This window comes from Poecilia reticulata, chromosome 22 (genome assembly GCF_904066995.2).
Source record: "Poecilia reticulata chromosome 22, P_reticulata-male-v2, whole genome shotgun sequence".
In the NCBI taxonomy this organism is placed as follows: Eukaryota; Metazoa; Chordata; class Actinopteri; order Cyprinodontiformes; family Poeciliidae; genus Poecilia; species Poecilia reticulata.
The window spans coordinates 23911750-23926336 of NC_088851.1; the positions used below are offsets into that span (position 1 = coordinate 23911750).

At 41.5% G+C, this 14587-nt stretch overlaps 1 protein-coding gene across 6 annotated transcripts in view; it reads left to right on the forward strand.

Annotated features, from left to right (window-relative positions):
* msrab (methionine sulfoxide reductase Ab) overlaps positions 1-14587 on the forward strand; it is a 69885-nt gene that overhangs the window by 22841 nt on the left and 32457 nt on the right. For 5 of the 6 annotated variants that reach the window (XM_008399961.3, XM_081602861.1, XM_081602863.1 and 2 more), the window contains 3 exons: positions 7050-7118; positions 7236-7355; positions 10737-10841. In XM_008399961.3, coding sequence (XP_008398183.3) covers positions 7050-7118; positions 7236-7355; positions 10737-10841 — 294 coding nt within the window. Of the gene's footprint in view, positions 1-1241; positions 4001-7049; positions 7119-7235; positions 7356-10736; positions 10842-14587 lie in introns of those variants that run through there. The other variant, XM_008399962.3, reaches the window with a different exon arrangement.

Below are 14587 nucleotides of genomic sequence, written 5' to 3' on the forward strand. Positions count from 1 at the left end.
TTGTGCAGGTGAGTTTAAAATACAAACTGGTGCATGATGGTGGTTTTAACATGTTTTACAAATGAAAGTCTTAAGAAGTGTGGCATTCATCTGCCTCTTTATGCTGATAAGCCTAAATTAAATCAAATCCAGTTCACATATGGGTCATTTAATCTCAGTATAATTCAGGTGCTCTGTGTGATAAGTCAGTGATCCGGTTGTCAAAAAGTTTGGTTGTGACCTGACCAAATGTGGAAAGATATGCAGAGTGAAACTTTTGTTGAATTCCTGTTTATACGAGTAGTTGTAAAGTGAGTCCTGAAATTAAACTGGGTACACAGTGATGTTGATTCACACATCTTTGAATCAATGGCAACTTCTATAATTCTTGTCCAAAGTAAACCTTGGCAACCAACATGTATTGTAAAGTCTTTTGAGCCACTGTAACTTTTTGAGATCTAATCTTTGGACACTGATAAACTCTTTTCAGTGGTTGTAGGAGCCTGCTGGGTTGTTTGCTGTCAACAGCTTTATTACTTGGCTGATCGCACTGTGACACTTTCATTCACCTGCTTGGGTTTCTCTTATGAAACGGGATGGCTCGTTATGAGAAACATTATGCAATCTGAGTCGGCTGCTTGCATTTGTCACCCGTTCAGACACTTGCGTCCGCTAAGTGCATTGTGGGAGCCAGGCGTGAGTGCATAGGAGGAAGAGGTACTACAGCATCCAGGGGCCCATCTGGGCATTATGCGCATGAAGGCTCCACCCCGTCGTAAGTTGCCTCTCCGTCTGTCGAAGCAGCTCGGAGACACGGCATGGCAGAAATCTGTTCCTCCCCTTTCACCATGGGGGTGGCAGTTTAGATGAGGATGGGTTTTTTGTCTCCAGTGTGTGTGTGTGTGTGTGTCGTATCTCTGTGGTCCTCCAAGCAGTAATGATTTAAGGAGTGTCTTCACATGTGCCCAGTTCAGTCCCAGCCCTGCGGACCTCAGAGCGGACACCATTTTATTCCTCTCTGCATCGAACAGGACTCGTTTTCAGATTAACCTTTTGCCCTGGCACCCTGATAAAGTTACTCCTTGTTCCTGGTTCTGTTTCCTGTTGCCCTTCATTCCCTCCCTCACTGTGGTCTGTGTGATGTAGTCTGTGACCTTGGCAGGAATTATCCAATGGCAGATTGCTACATGGTAGGGGCACAGTAGCTATTATTTTGAGTCAGGACAGGATAGACTGCCAATATTTCTTCTAAACAGGATGGGGTGGGGGGGTGCAAGCCGACTGAAATCAATTTCTGCTACGTGTTTCACTGTAACTGTTATAAACAGATTCATGGCAATGATATATTGCTAGTATTGTTTCACAGCTCTCTCTAGATGCCCTTTCTGTTTTTTATTCAGTTTGTGAGGAATGACAAAGTGGTGATGCAAGTTTACAAGTTAGGCAAATGTGAGCCAAACAAAAAAGGATTTGCTCCATGTGGAGGAAGGTTCCCTAAAATGTAAGTTAGTCTTTTTCTTTTTGTTCTGACATTGATCTTGGAAAACCTCATTCAATCAAAAACATAGGTGAATAAAAAAAATCACATAGATTCAGGAATAGATGACAGAGAGCAAAAAAATCTAACTCTATACACAGAAATGAAGCATTTGCATTGTGACCTATAGTTGGGACTTCAATTTACAGTTCTGGTCAGAAGCTCATCCATCTTATTCCATTCACTTTCTGCAAACTGTTATGTGAAATATGCCTTTTTCATGATGTGGTCAACCCCATGCTTGGAAGTTGGTACAATGTTTTTAGGTTAAAAGGCCTCAGCAGGAACACTTTATGTTCTTTGTCTTATCTTGAAGTCAGAAGTGAAACTTAGTTGTGTTGATTCTTTGATACTTTGTCTTTTAGTTTCTATACTTTGGGACATGAATAAATCTGGATCTGATTTTGGAGCTGGTACTTTTCAGTCCGTGTTGATGTTTATTTGGACAGAGACGCTGCTGTTCCAGTTGTTTCCCGTTCAGGTTTTAGTCACTTGAGTCTTGGTGTCCCCAAGCGTCAAACCAGTCAAGCCACTGGGAATTCCAACTGGACAATGCCTCCAAATACACATTGATCCTTGGAAGTCTGCTGTCTGTTCTAAATAACTATAGGTTCATCGCCAAGCTACTTGTAAAGGCCAAAATTCTCAATTTCCTTGTTGGTGATCATTTAATGAGGCTTTTAATTAACAACCAGGTTTGTATTTGACGTCCAGTCTGGGTTTAGAAAAAGAAAACATAGCACAATAACAGAAGCTCTTAAAGATATTAATGATTTTATCCATTATATTAACACACACTGTGCTGCCCTCTCTGTTGACCTCTCTAAGGCTTAAAGTCCCACTCATTGCAAATGCATAATTTAGCAGATCTGTCCACAGAAACTGTCCACTGGTTGGAGCATTATTTGGCAGACAGAACACTTTGTGTACTAAAGATAATGCAGCTAAATACCTGCAGTGTTCGTCTTGGAGCTCCCATTTGTGGAGACTCGGATCTCATCCGTGTCTGCTTCCTTATAAACACTGCTTCCTTATAAACCTTATAAATACAAGCATGCAAACACACACAAGTCTGGATTCAGGTGTTCAGATTCACTCTATTTTGGGCTGTGGTTGCCATTAAATACATCTTTTAGTTAGTGCTGTGTGCTTTTCAGTGACGTTGCTGTTTTATATATGGATGTTGTTGTTTGTCGCTGTGGTTTCTTGGTGTTTGTTTTTCTCTCTTTCTGCAGATGTATACACAGATTCCTAGTATGTCTTCTTGTCTTCTCCCGATCCGTCTCCCTAGGCCTGTCATAATAACAAATTTTACCACGCAATAAATTGTCAGAGTAGTTACTGCAGTAAATTATAATATTATTGTTTTGATACCATTTTCAAGTAATTTATTGATAATAGCATAATAATGAAAATTTGCTCTCTCCCAGATAAATAAACTTGATTTTTTTAAACACTTAACACTGGAACTAGAAAGTATTTTCCAAAATAAAACACACAACAAAAAGAAGAAAAAAAATAGGAATAAAAACCACACACAACAGAAGCCATAATTAAAACTGATTATGAAGTCTGTGTAAATGAAATTGCCTTAACATATTAACCGTCAGAGTAGAAATTATTGACCTCATTTCAATTTATAATGTGATGAATTGATTAACTGCTTATTGCGACAGACTTACTTCTTCTACCTCTCCTCTATTTTTATTTCCTTCTTTTCTATTTATGTTTTATCCAACATCTATTCCTTTCTTTTTCCCCCTTTCTTTTCCATGTCGGTGTCCATTGGATTTGAAATGAACCCAAATCAATTTATAATAATATAATATATTAGGACTGGGCTATAATACAATAACGATGTCGATCTCGATAGTCACATGATCAATATTAGTAGAAAATACATCCGATAGAATGCTGATATGCATCATGGATGTGGAGCCAATAAATCTGTAACAACTGAACGACGCTGCCATCATGTCAATATGAATCTAAATCTCTTTGCCACTAATAATTTAGGCAAAAGAGTCAGATACAAGCAAGGTGTTCCTAATAAAGTGGCCAGAGCGTGTATGTTTAAGTCACAAAGTTCCCTGGGTTGTTTGAAGGCCACTCTCATTAGTTCCTTAATTTACCTTCTTTTGTTGTGTAAAACCAGATCTCGGTCTCCCCCCCGTCTTGCCGCCCCCCTCGCCCCACTCTTTTCTCGCCCCTTCCCTTCCTCCCATCCAGCAGAGGGTAGTTGGCACCAGTATAAAGCATCAGCCTCCTCCGACGACTCGTGCCTGACTCCTTGCCAACCTGTGCGCAACTAGAAAGAGGAATGGCAAGAGGGAGGGAAGGGGAAGAGAAAGAGAGGATTTTTGGAAGGAAACAAACCGAGCGGTCTGGAAATCAACCCAACGTCACCAGTTTGGCATGCTGGGATGGTACCTCTCCCGTGTCTCTGTGTGAGGAGGCAGCAGCGCTTGGACTTCAGTTGTGCGGGTGAGAAACACAGGACCATAGGTTGAATCGGAAGGTATCAAAGGCTAAAAAAAAATCCACCACAAGACTTCAAACTGGGTGTTTGTTTTCCGCTGAGCACCAGATTGTTGCCCCTGAACAGTAGTCACCTTGATTCAAGCAGAATGGTAGGGCGTCCGGTCCAACGTTTTGGTTCTGATCCAGCCGCCTACAGCAGCTAGGCTTAAAGCAACAAAAGGTGACCAAAGGATTTTGCTTCATTCCTTACAAGTACACTGTGATCTGCACTTTCCAGATATCTGCAAAAACAAAGGTGTGCTAAAGAACTTAAGCCTGGATCCCATCCAAAACAGGAAAAAAACCTTTTCATGAGTCCTTTCCACATTTTCAGCCTGTTAACTTCTTTTGTAAACCCAGGCAATCCCCCTCCCCGCTTGTTTTTTGTCGTCTTCTTTTCTTTCTTTTGCTGGCACAGTAAGGCAGCGTAGTGAGGGTATTCAGCCAGGTTCTTTCTCGATGCGTGTGTGTAAGATGGGGTAATTCTTGCAGAGTGGGGTGTGAGAAGGAGGGTGTGTTGGACCGGGCACAATGAAAAAAGCTAGCCTGGCACCAACTGGACCTCTGCCAGCTCCTCCACAGGAAAAAAAAACACAACAGTGGTTGGTGCACCAACAGCTGTGCTGCAGGTTGCATGCACGTCACCATGCAAGTGATTGTAAGAGCAAAGTGCGGTGGTGTGAGGAAGCGAGTGTGAAGTAATGATGGAGATCAGCTGAAACACGTAGACATCATGTCAACAGGTTCTTAGCTAACTCGCCTTTTCTTTATTGTATATTTTCTCGTTTGCTTTTGTTTTCTCGGTGTTCTCACTTACATGAAGTGCTTCGTCTCTTTATGAGGTGTCTGAAGGTTTGGTTGTCTGAAAGCCAGGGGAGTCTTTCGCTTCCTCACCGGAACTTTAATCTGTTGCTTCTAACTGGCAATTTACTTCTTTTTATCGTTTTGGCAGGCGGATATCTCCTCCTCCAACTATTCTTTCCTCTCCTCCTACTCCTTTATCTCACACTTAACTCCCTCTCACTCTCTCATCTTACCTCTCGAAGTCATTTGGCAACTCCAGGGGGTGATATCTAGGAGACGGTGAAAATGGTAGAAGACGATTTCTTCTGTTCTTCCACCGTCTTAAGTCGTCCAATGAGACGGAGAAGATTTAGCATGTCCGTCACATGGATGTGCTTTGATTCTGCAGCCGACTGTGCTTGTGAGCGTGACCTGGCAGCGCCAAACAACCTCCTGCTAAAAATGAAAAAAAAAAACACAGAATTGCCGCTCAATAGGAGTCCACGATGCGGCTGCCTGGGGGCATCCAGGCCTCCGTGACATTTTAGTCCTTCATGTGTCTGCAATCTGTTACTGCACAGAAAACCAAACGATTTTGTGAAATATCAAAAAATGCCCCGATACAACAAGACTTGTATTATCTGCTCAGGCGTTGCACTGGCCCCTTGCTTCCTTTTTTCTTCAAAAGACCTTATCTTTAGAGTCCCAGCATGGGAAAACATTTTCTTTTCAGTGCTTCAGTGTGGTCTGTCTTTATCGTAATCTCCTTTAAGTCTGAAGCAAACGGCAGGTAGCTAATGGTCTTTGGCCTTTTGTCACAGCTAAGGATCATCCAGGCCTATCTAGGAAATGAACTATTCTGTCTGTATCAGATTAGTGATTGTTAGTATTCAGGTCAGTGTCACACATAACGTAACTTAATCGGACAATAAGCGATCACCTCATGGAACTTGGAGTAAGCATCCATTACCGACATACAGCTAAGCTCTTGGTGTACGCTGTGGCCTGTTTATCTGGAGACAACTATTAGTGGTTGCAGTACAAACCAGCCTTGCTGAGTGGAGATTTGCACGCTAAGTCACCTCAGTCTTCTTAAACCTTAATCCTCCTGACATATCTGAGGGCTACACACACGCACACACACACACACACACACACACACACACACACACACACACACACACACACACACACACACACACACACACACACACACACACACACACACACACATACCTCCCATTTAGCACTCTAATTTCAGGCTGCACTGTTTCTGCACTCTGTTTATAGTTGGATGTTTTCACTGTGATGAGATAGGGCTGGTTAATATAGCTGAAGAATGTATCAGTTGATATTGATAATTATTGATGAGTTTTTTGTTTTAAATATTTGAATTAGTATAAAACCTATGGCATGACCTTTCCTCTTTTATCCATAGTTTTTACTCGACATTATGAAGCATTTTTGAGCCACAGTGGCATAACCTTAAACTGCTGCTGCGCAAGTTACTCAACAAGTTGTTGCTAGGTAACCAGAGGGCGAGTGAGTTAGTTGATGCTACCAGCCTTGGCTTGGACGCTACAACCCCTGTAGGAAAGGCTTCAGCAGCCTAAATCCTCCAGAAGGCTGGGTAGTTCTGGGTCAGAGTTCAGTGAATATTTCCTATATTAAATATTCCATCAGACATATTACCCGTTGACATCGATCACGTGTGTTATATGTTGTAAATCCTGTTGTTAATCAAACTTTTCCACATTTTGAACAATAAACTTGAATTTGTTTCTCTGGGATTTATTGTGAAATGAAATGAAATCCCAAATAAAACTTGAAAAGTGCGGTGTGTTTTTGTATTTTATCCTCATGAGTCAACATGTAGCACAACCACCTTTTGATACAGTTACATCTGCAGATCAGGTGACACCTTGTTATCTCAACTTTGATTGGACTTTTGAGCCATCTGAGTAATAAAAGCAGAACTATAATGGCTTAAATGTGTGTTGTTGTATACAGAGGGAACGGCAGGGAGATTCAGAGGGACAATCAAAGCTGTGTAATCTCTTAAATGTCTTCTCGTAGCTCTGATCCGTCAGCCTGGGTCAGGATGTTGTTAAATGAGAGCCGCTGAGGCCGACTCAACGCTGCGTTCAGGCTCCTTAACACACTGAAAGTCACGCTGTTTCGTTTTACTGTTATGATCCCATAACACATTTTCCACTGTTTTACCTCACAGACAAGCATGCCGTTAACGGGAATCCCACTGTGGAGCCTTTTCCAGAAGGCATGGAAACCATCATGTTTGGTGAGGTGGCACAGTCATCCGTTTATAAAGCCTGAAACTTCACCGCATTCATGAAATCTCTGTGTGACGCAGTGCAAAAAGGCCTAACTGTGCCTCTGTGCGTGTGTGTGTGTGCAGGAATGGGCTGTTTCTGGGGAGCTGAGAAGCTGTTCTGGCGGCTTCCAGGAGTCTTCTCCACCCAGGTGGGCTTCGCCGGGGGCTTCACACCCAACCCGACCTACAATGAAGTCTGCACAGGTATTGCACTTTGCACATTTTTTACTGGTATTTACACCTCCCACTTTCCGATTCCCGCTAACAGATCCTTCTGCCTTCCTGCGAGGAAGTGAAACAGGTTGGCAGAACGTTTGACGCTGCAAGTGTCAAGGTTAAAGAGAATTTAAAGAAAAAAGGAAGCGGATGCAGAGGAAGATTGTTTTAAATAAAGCTCTCTCGTCTTGGTTCTTCCCTTCATCTGCAGTCAACTACTCAGAATGCACTGCTCCAGATGGGCTGCACCCCCCCAACGTCCCCACCCCCACATGACCTACTTGTGAGGATTTTGCTCTCTGCTGTGCTGTATTGCGGTGTTTTTTTTAGTAACGGAGGTTTCTGCGTCGAAGGCGCCATACATGGGCTTCTTTCCCACAGAATGTGATTTGCAGAAACAGATTCTGTTCTTGTTGATCGTAATGTTAAGAAAATTCCCGTTATGTTATTGTAGCAGTCAAATGGATTCGTAGGAAGGTGATGCATATTGAAAATGAAGATGTTCAGCTGTTCGTTTGGGACTTTATGAGGAGGGGGGAGGCTTTGAGTCGAGGTGCAGGCGCAGCATGAAGAGCACCGACAGGATGCTCCTTCACATGGTTTCTACCAGCAGCCTCCCCTGTTGCTGCTTCTCTCAGCTTCTTAGAAACAAGATGGTCATCTGTGGAGGAAAATAGAGAAGGATGAGTAAAACGACGAGACTTAAGTGCTCCAAGCGAAGGAATGAGCAAAATAAACTTTTTAAGGGAGGTTTAAAACAAAAAGCGTGAGAAAAAAGCAGTGGTCCTGTCCGTCGGCTCAGAGAGTGCAGGCGTCGCTCCAGTGGCCATGACGGAGCGGAACACTGCGACGGCACGCGGCCGAGGAGCTGTCAGCGCCGCCGTGGCAGGACAGGCTGACTGAGACGGCTGATGGAACTGTCAGAAGAGACGGGAAAGGAGAGGCAGGCAGGTGGATGGCCTGACTGACAGAAACAGGGGAGGATAGAGAGCAGTCAGAAATTCCCTTTGTGTATGCATAGAGGGAGGAGCATCTTATTATCAATCAGCATAATTTACCTCATTTACAGCACAAGCACAGTCTAATGCGCCAGACAATTGCAACACAGAATGCAAAGCTGTGGAAGGAAAAATGTTATTTACGAAGAACCTGGGTAAAATGATTGAACCAATAATACGACTTCCTGCCGTTTATTGAAACCGTTCTGTACTCTGCAATGAGCTCAAAGGCCCTTCTGGCATTTTTTGTTTCTTTTTTTTTTTTTGCAAATCCTTCAGAAGAGACACAAAACATGGTAGATGCCCTGCAGGTCAGGACCCCAATCTCTTACATTTACAGTTAGAAAGACAAAAAACATGAACCTCTTGTAGTTGTGGAGAAAAAGGTTTCATGAACAAAGTTACAGCTGCAGTGATAACCAAAGCAATGAATTAAGATACATTTGAAGGCCCACTGTTTAGAACAGCATGAGGTCAGGTAAAGTTACCATCTCTATTATAAGATGTTGCCTAAAATAAAAAAGTTGTTGTTTTAGCTCATTTCCAGCTCAGTCTCTTCACATATGGTGTTATAAATACTCTGTTTTTTATTTGTAAATGCATAAATAACAGTTTTATTTAATTAATTTTTTGCTACAATTGCTATATTGAAACATGCTTGCTACATTATAGATATATTTCAATTTAACTCTATACAATGTCAGTTCCCAACAGGTGTTATCTCAAGGCTCTTAAAAAGAAGAAAAAGATCCAATTTAGTAAATTCAGTTCAATTATATAGTCACATTCACATTAAATTAAAAACATTCCTTTTAATTAAGTGTATTCTAATTCAGTTCTTGCTAAAATACAATGCAGTCAAGTTCAGGTTATTATGCCAGCTGTAAAAAATATCTTTCCAGGGATGGCTGATTAAAATACTAATATAATTCATGACTTAAAGAAAAAACTTTGTTCACATTTTATTTTTGTGGGATGCAATAAATTACATGTTTTATTGTAAAGAAATGATTAACTTTTTGAGGGGGAGGGAAAATAATTACATAAATGCATACAACTCAAAAAGTGGTTTAAAATTACTGTAAGGGTGTGCACACTGTACAAACATTATTGCACATTTTTCAATTTATTTTTCCTTTTCTTGAAGGATTTGTTTGTTTTGCATTTTAGTTGTAAAAGATTATTGTCACATATGACTTTTGACATGTTTTTTTTTTATGTTACAAAAACCTGACATTTTAATACAAAAAAGCCTGCGTACTTCAGGATATGTGAACATTGACACTTTATCAGTACATCTTTGAACAAATGTAAAAGCTCTATTCCTAGCTTTACTCATTTTAATTGGTGTCCAGAGTTGCTTGTTTTCAGTGGCAGAGGAGTTAAACAGGCTGGCTTGTTGATTTTTCAGCTGACTGAATGGTCCTTCAGCAGAACATGAAAGCTCTGCAGCTTTGCTGGTCCTGATCTTTCCCAGCCTTTCACCCTCTACATGTGGAACAAGCTTTGAGAGTCGTGGCTCATGGTCACCTTTTCCTGAGAAGATCTTGTTTGTTCCAAATGAAATTGCTGCTTTTGGTTATGGCTAATGTCTCTGCAGCTGCTACTAGCCTGTACAGTTTGTTGCTGTTAACGAGCATTTAATGCTCCTAAACTGCCATTTCAGTACAAAAATATGTAAATGCTTCCAATATATTCATATTATTTGTTGGCAGGCAGCTGTTTATGATTTTTTTTTCTTTCTAAGATGATCATATGAAAATACATGTTTTATTTTAATTTTTCCCAGGCTTGTTAGCAAATCAAGCCTGGATTTATGTGAACTCAGTGATCGCTGTTCAATAGGTCTACAGTTATATTACCTCTACTGTGCTGCAAGATTTTAGATGATGCCTCATTTACTAATAAAATATGTCTATGTTAAGAAATGTAAAATACTGTTTCTGCTATGAACACGCACAGATGCACATGCAGAACATATGAGACCTAAAGCAGCCCTCAGTTAGAGAGCGCCTGCAGGCAGTTCGCTGAGGCTTCAGTATTCTGGCAGCTGCAAACAGGAATGAGTATCTGTGAGCTTTTGGCAACCTCCACCATAAGCTCCATCTTTTTCTTTGCCTTCCTTCTCTCTCTCCATGCATCCCTCTGTTTTTCTCTTTCTCCTCTGGTGCCATGAGAAATAACAGCTCATAGGAGATTCAGCCTGAATGTTTTCTACCTGTGGTGCATGGACTCTGATTCTCTCGTCTTCAACTTTAAACCTGGAATTTCTTTTTATTTTTAGTACTAAGCATGTTGTGTATTTGAAAATAAAGAGTATGAGGTGGATGGCATTTGTTTTGAGCGATGTCACGTTGTGATTCCCCCTCAGGTCTGACGGCCCACACTGAGGTGGTGAGGGTGGTCTTCTCCCCTCAAGACATCAGCCTGGAGGAACTCCTCAGACAGTTTTGGGAGAATCACGATCCTACACAAGGTAGGAGGAGCGCGCATCCAAACAAACTGCAGTCACCCTCCAAAAAGGAGCCATCCCAAGGGGGCGAGAGTGTATTGGAGCAGAAGGGTGATGCCCAGGCATGCGCTCGTGCATGTTGCAGTGGGGGGAAGGTCTCATGGGTGCAAGTCAATGCCAGACAGTGTTAATGTGTCTGAGACCCAGCCATCCATGATGGTGCACACCACTGTGGTGCCACATTCAAGCCAAAATTGTTGAAAAAGCATTTCTTACACTGTGCACATCTTGCACTTAAAAAAAAAACAAAAAACAACATTTTGTATATACGAATAATGTAAACATATTCTTTTTATAAACTTGAGCCTCTTGGAGCAAATTAATTTAGAAAATGTGACCTTTTTTGAGTAAATTGTGCCTGATTTAAGTGTTTGCCTTATGATGCATATTGCTGCATTATTGTGAAGCCTGCCACATATTTGCCACCCACACGTGCACAGCGTACCCATCCCCCACTAAAAGCCATCTCTCCATCTCTTCGAGTCTGGAGCTCTCTTGTTTTCTGTGCTCACTGGAGGAGGTGATGTAAGAACATTAATGCACCAGGAGGACACATGGAGGGTGTGTGTGTGTGTGTGCGTATGTGTGTGAGATGGCAGGAACGGGCCAAGTGGCACTCTGCTAGCTCATATTGAATGTAGGGAGGGTGGGACCAGGAAAGACGGATCAAAGATTCATAGGCCCGACCTTCAGCCCTAAGAGGCGCACGCAGCTCTTTCAGTAGCATCACTTTAGGAAATGTCATTAAATAACTTAGGAAAGAATTCGTATCCTTGATGATTTTACAGTTTTTTGTCTTTTCACTCATAAATTTCAAGTGTTTGGTGTACATATGCATTCAGCCCCCTTTACTCTAATATCCCTAAATGAAATTCAAAGCGAACCATTGTTAATCTCTTTAGTAAACAGTTTTTCCCTGTGTGTGTAATTTAGTTTCTTTAATTAATCCAGCTATTCTATTGAGACATCTTCAGTCTGTTAGAGAACATAACCAAATTCACTTCAGTTCAAAAACACTTTATTCATCACAAAGAGAAACTAAATGCTGCCATAACTCTCGTCATTCAAGTATCCAGAGTCGTTGATGCTGTGGGAAGGAAGGATCTCCAGCAGCAGTCAGAGTTTGAATCAGTCTAAATAAATTTCTGATGTAAGACTCGGTAGATATTTAACAATCTCATGACAGAATGTTAACAATATCAGGCCGACAGAGACAATACTCCACAGTAACATGTCCTGGGTGACAAAAATAAGTCATTTCCTCTGTTAAGCGTCATAGCAACTGTTCAAAAGCAAAAATCATTGCAGCTGCGCAACTTCCAAAAACAGTAGCCCAAACATTCAATGCCTCAACCAAAAATAAATGAACAAAAGTTTAGAAAAAGAACAAATCAGAGCTAAGGTAACAGATCTACTCCAAGAAGCGGCACAAATCTAGAGCAAACAGCAGAACACAGGTTGAAAAACAGCCAAAAGGTTCATAACTACTCTGGAGGAGCTGCAACGATCCATCAGAACTATTAGCAGTGCACTACATATACCTGGTCTTTATGGAAGACTGGCAAAAAAGACTTTTTTTTTTTTAAAGAAAAACAATCAATGTTTGTCACAATTTATGTAAGCTGCACAGAAAACACATGGAATAGTGTACTTTAGTCGGAAGAAACAAAATAACGTTTTTGGCCGTTAGGCAAAACTTTATGTGGTAGAAAACTAACACATTAAAGAATCCATAACATTAAACACAGAGTCCCATCATGCAGCTTTATATCAACACGGACATGGAAACTGGTCAAAGTCGGGCAAATGTAAGAGGCTGCAAAAGACTTGAAAATACGGTGGAGGTTCACCTTCCCACAGGCTGAGCCTAACCGTACAGCTAAATCTACAATCTAAATTTATCAATGTATTAAAATGGCCCAGTCAAAGTTCAGACCTAAATCTGTGGCAATCTTCAAAATTAATAGAGAAATACAGCTGAGTTTATAACAGGTAAAACAAATGCATGCTTTACCTCTGGTGAAGATCTTTATTTTTACTAAACCTTCCATATTTTTGTTTCTTTTCCACTTTACAATAACGCTCTATTCTATGTTGGTCTGTCACACAAGAACAGCAATAAAATACTTTGAAGATTGAAGTTGCATGATGATGATCTGTGAAAAAGTTTTTATTGGTGTTGTAAAATAAATCAGATGAGTTATGAGTTGTTTGGTGGCAGCTGTTTAGGCCGACCCATTGTTCAGTATGTTTAAGACGGGAGGCAGGGGAAGACATAGACTTTTTTTTTTTTTTGTTTATCTGAGAACCACATTCTCCTGATTAGAAGAGATTAGTCCCCTCTTCACAGTAGCCGAGGGAAGAGACACGTCTTACCACAGGCAAAGTCGCAGACAGAGTTGAGCCGACACGCCACAGGGCAGAGGCAGCGAGGCCAAAGGAGTCGTCATACATTTCCCCCGATCACAGTGCAGTGGCTCATCTCATGTTTTATTAATAGCATGCAGCTAATTTTCTATGCACTCTGTTTTGTTAGTCACAGTTAAAACCGGCCGACATATTGAAAAATCACCGCAAACTCAAAAGTACTCGTATATATAAGAATTTTTCTAGGAGCTCTGCTCCTCACGCGTGACTTAAATGCGAATCGTTCCCCTGCTCTCAGATCCGGGGTTCACGTGTAGCAGAAATTCTTCTGATTTGACAAATGTAGCGTGGAGTGGTGGAAAGCGGCCCGCTGGCTGTGCCTTCATGCATGCTTAAGCTTCAATTTATTCTGTCCACCTTAGAGCTGGGCTTAAAAGAGAATGAAGAAATTAAAGAAGTTTGCTCTTTCCGCTTTGACCTGTGTAGATTCACTCGAGATGGTATGTGGGGAAAAGCCAAAGAGTGTTTTGGGATTCTGTTTCCTCCTGATGTGCATCAGCACGGAGGCCAGGCTTATTCAATAATCAGTGTTGGCATGTGATTGAAACCGTGCATAGGTACTTATTTAGTTGCATGTAATATGTGCAGCTGCAAATGCGTGCATGCATGTGCGCGTGGGCGCGGGTGAATGTGTTTTGATATCTGTGCCTTTGCTGCTTTGCCTTAGTTCAAAAGGGTTTAGTCCCAACAACGTGATGTCGGGCTGCATCGGCTCCACCAATCCCGGCCTGGATAGCAACATTAGCAGCCAATCAGAAACTCCCAGCAGCCTTTGCTGTGTGCCCTCTTTCCATATTCAGCAACGCTAGTCTCAATCCGCTGGCTTCCCTGGGATGTTGCATAAACCCCCTCCACCCCTCGATACCCCCCTCGATTCAACACGCTTCCATATCATAAGTTTCTTATGTCTGTGTTTTGACAAGCCCTCAGCAGCATACCTTCGCATGCGCTCATGCACAGTTCTCAGGCACAAACAAATTGTCAACAAAGTGGCTTCTTTGTGTCAGAGGGTCACAGCAGTCCTGTTTCATCATCATGACTGAAAAGGTTGTTTGATTTCGGGATAAATATTCATGTGGCGGCACTTTAACCAATGCACATAAACATAAACATGCAAATAAGGCCCATTAATAGCCTCATGTAATTTTTTTTGTTTATTTTTTTACAGTTTATTGTTCTCAAATACCTTCAGAGGCCTGTAGGTTATGTTTTCCTTAATGATTTCCTTAAACGTTGTGGTTAAGCAGTGGAAAATGGATCATTTTGTGCAGCTTCTCTCTGTC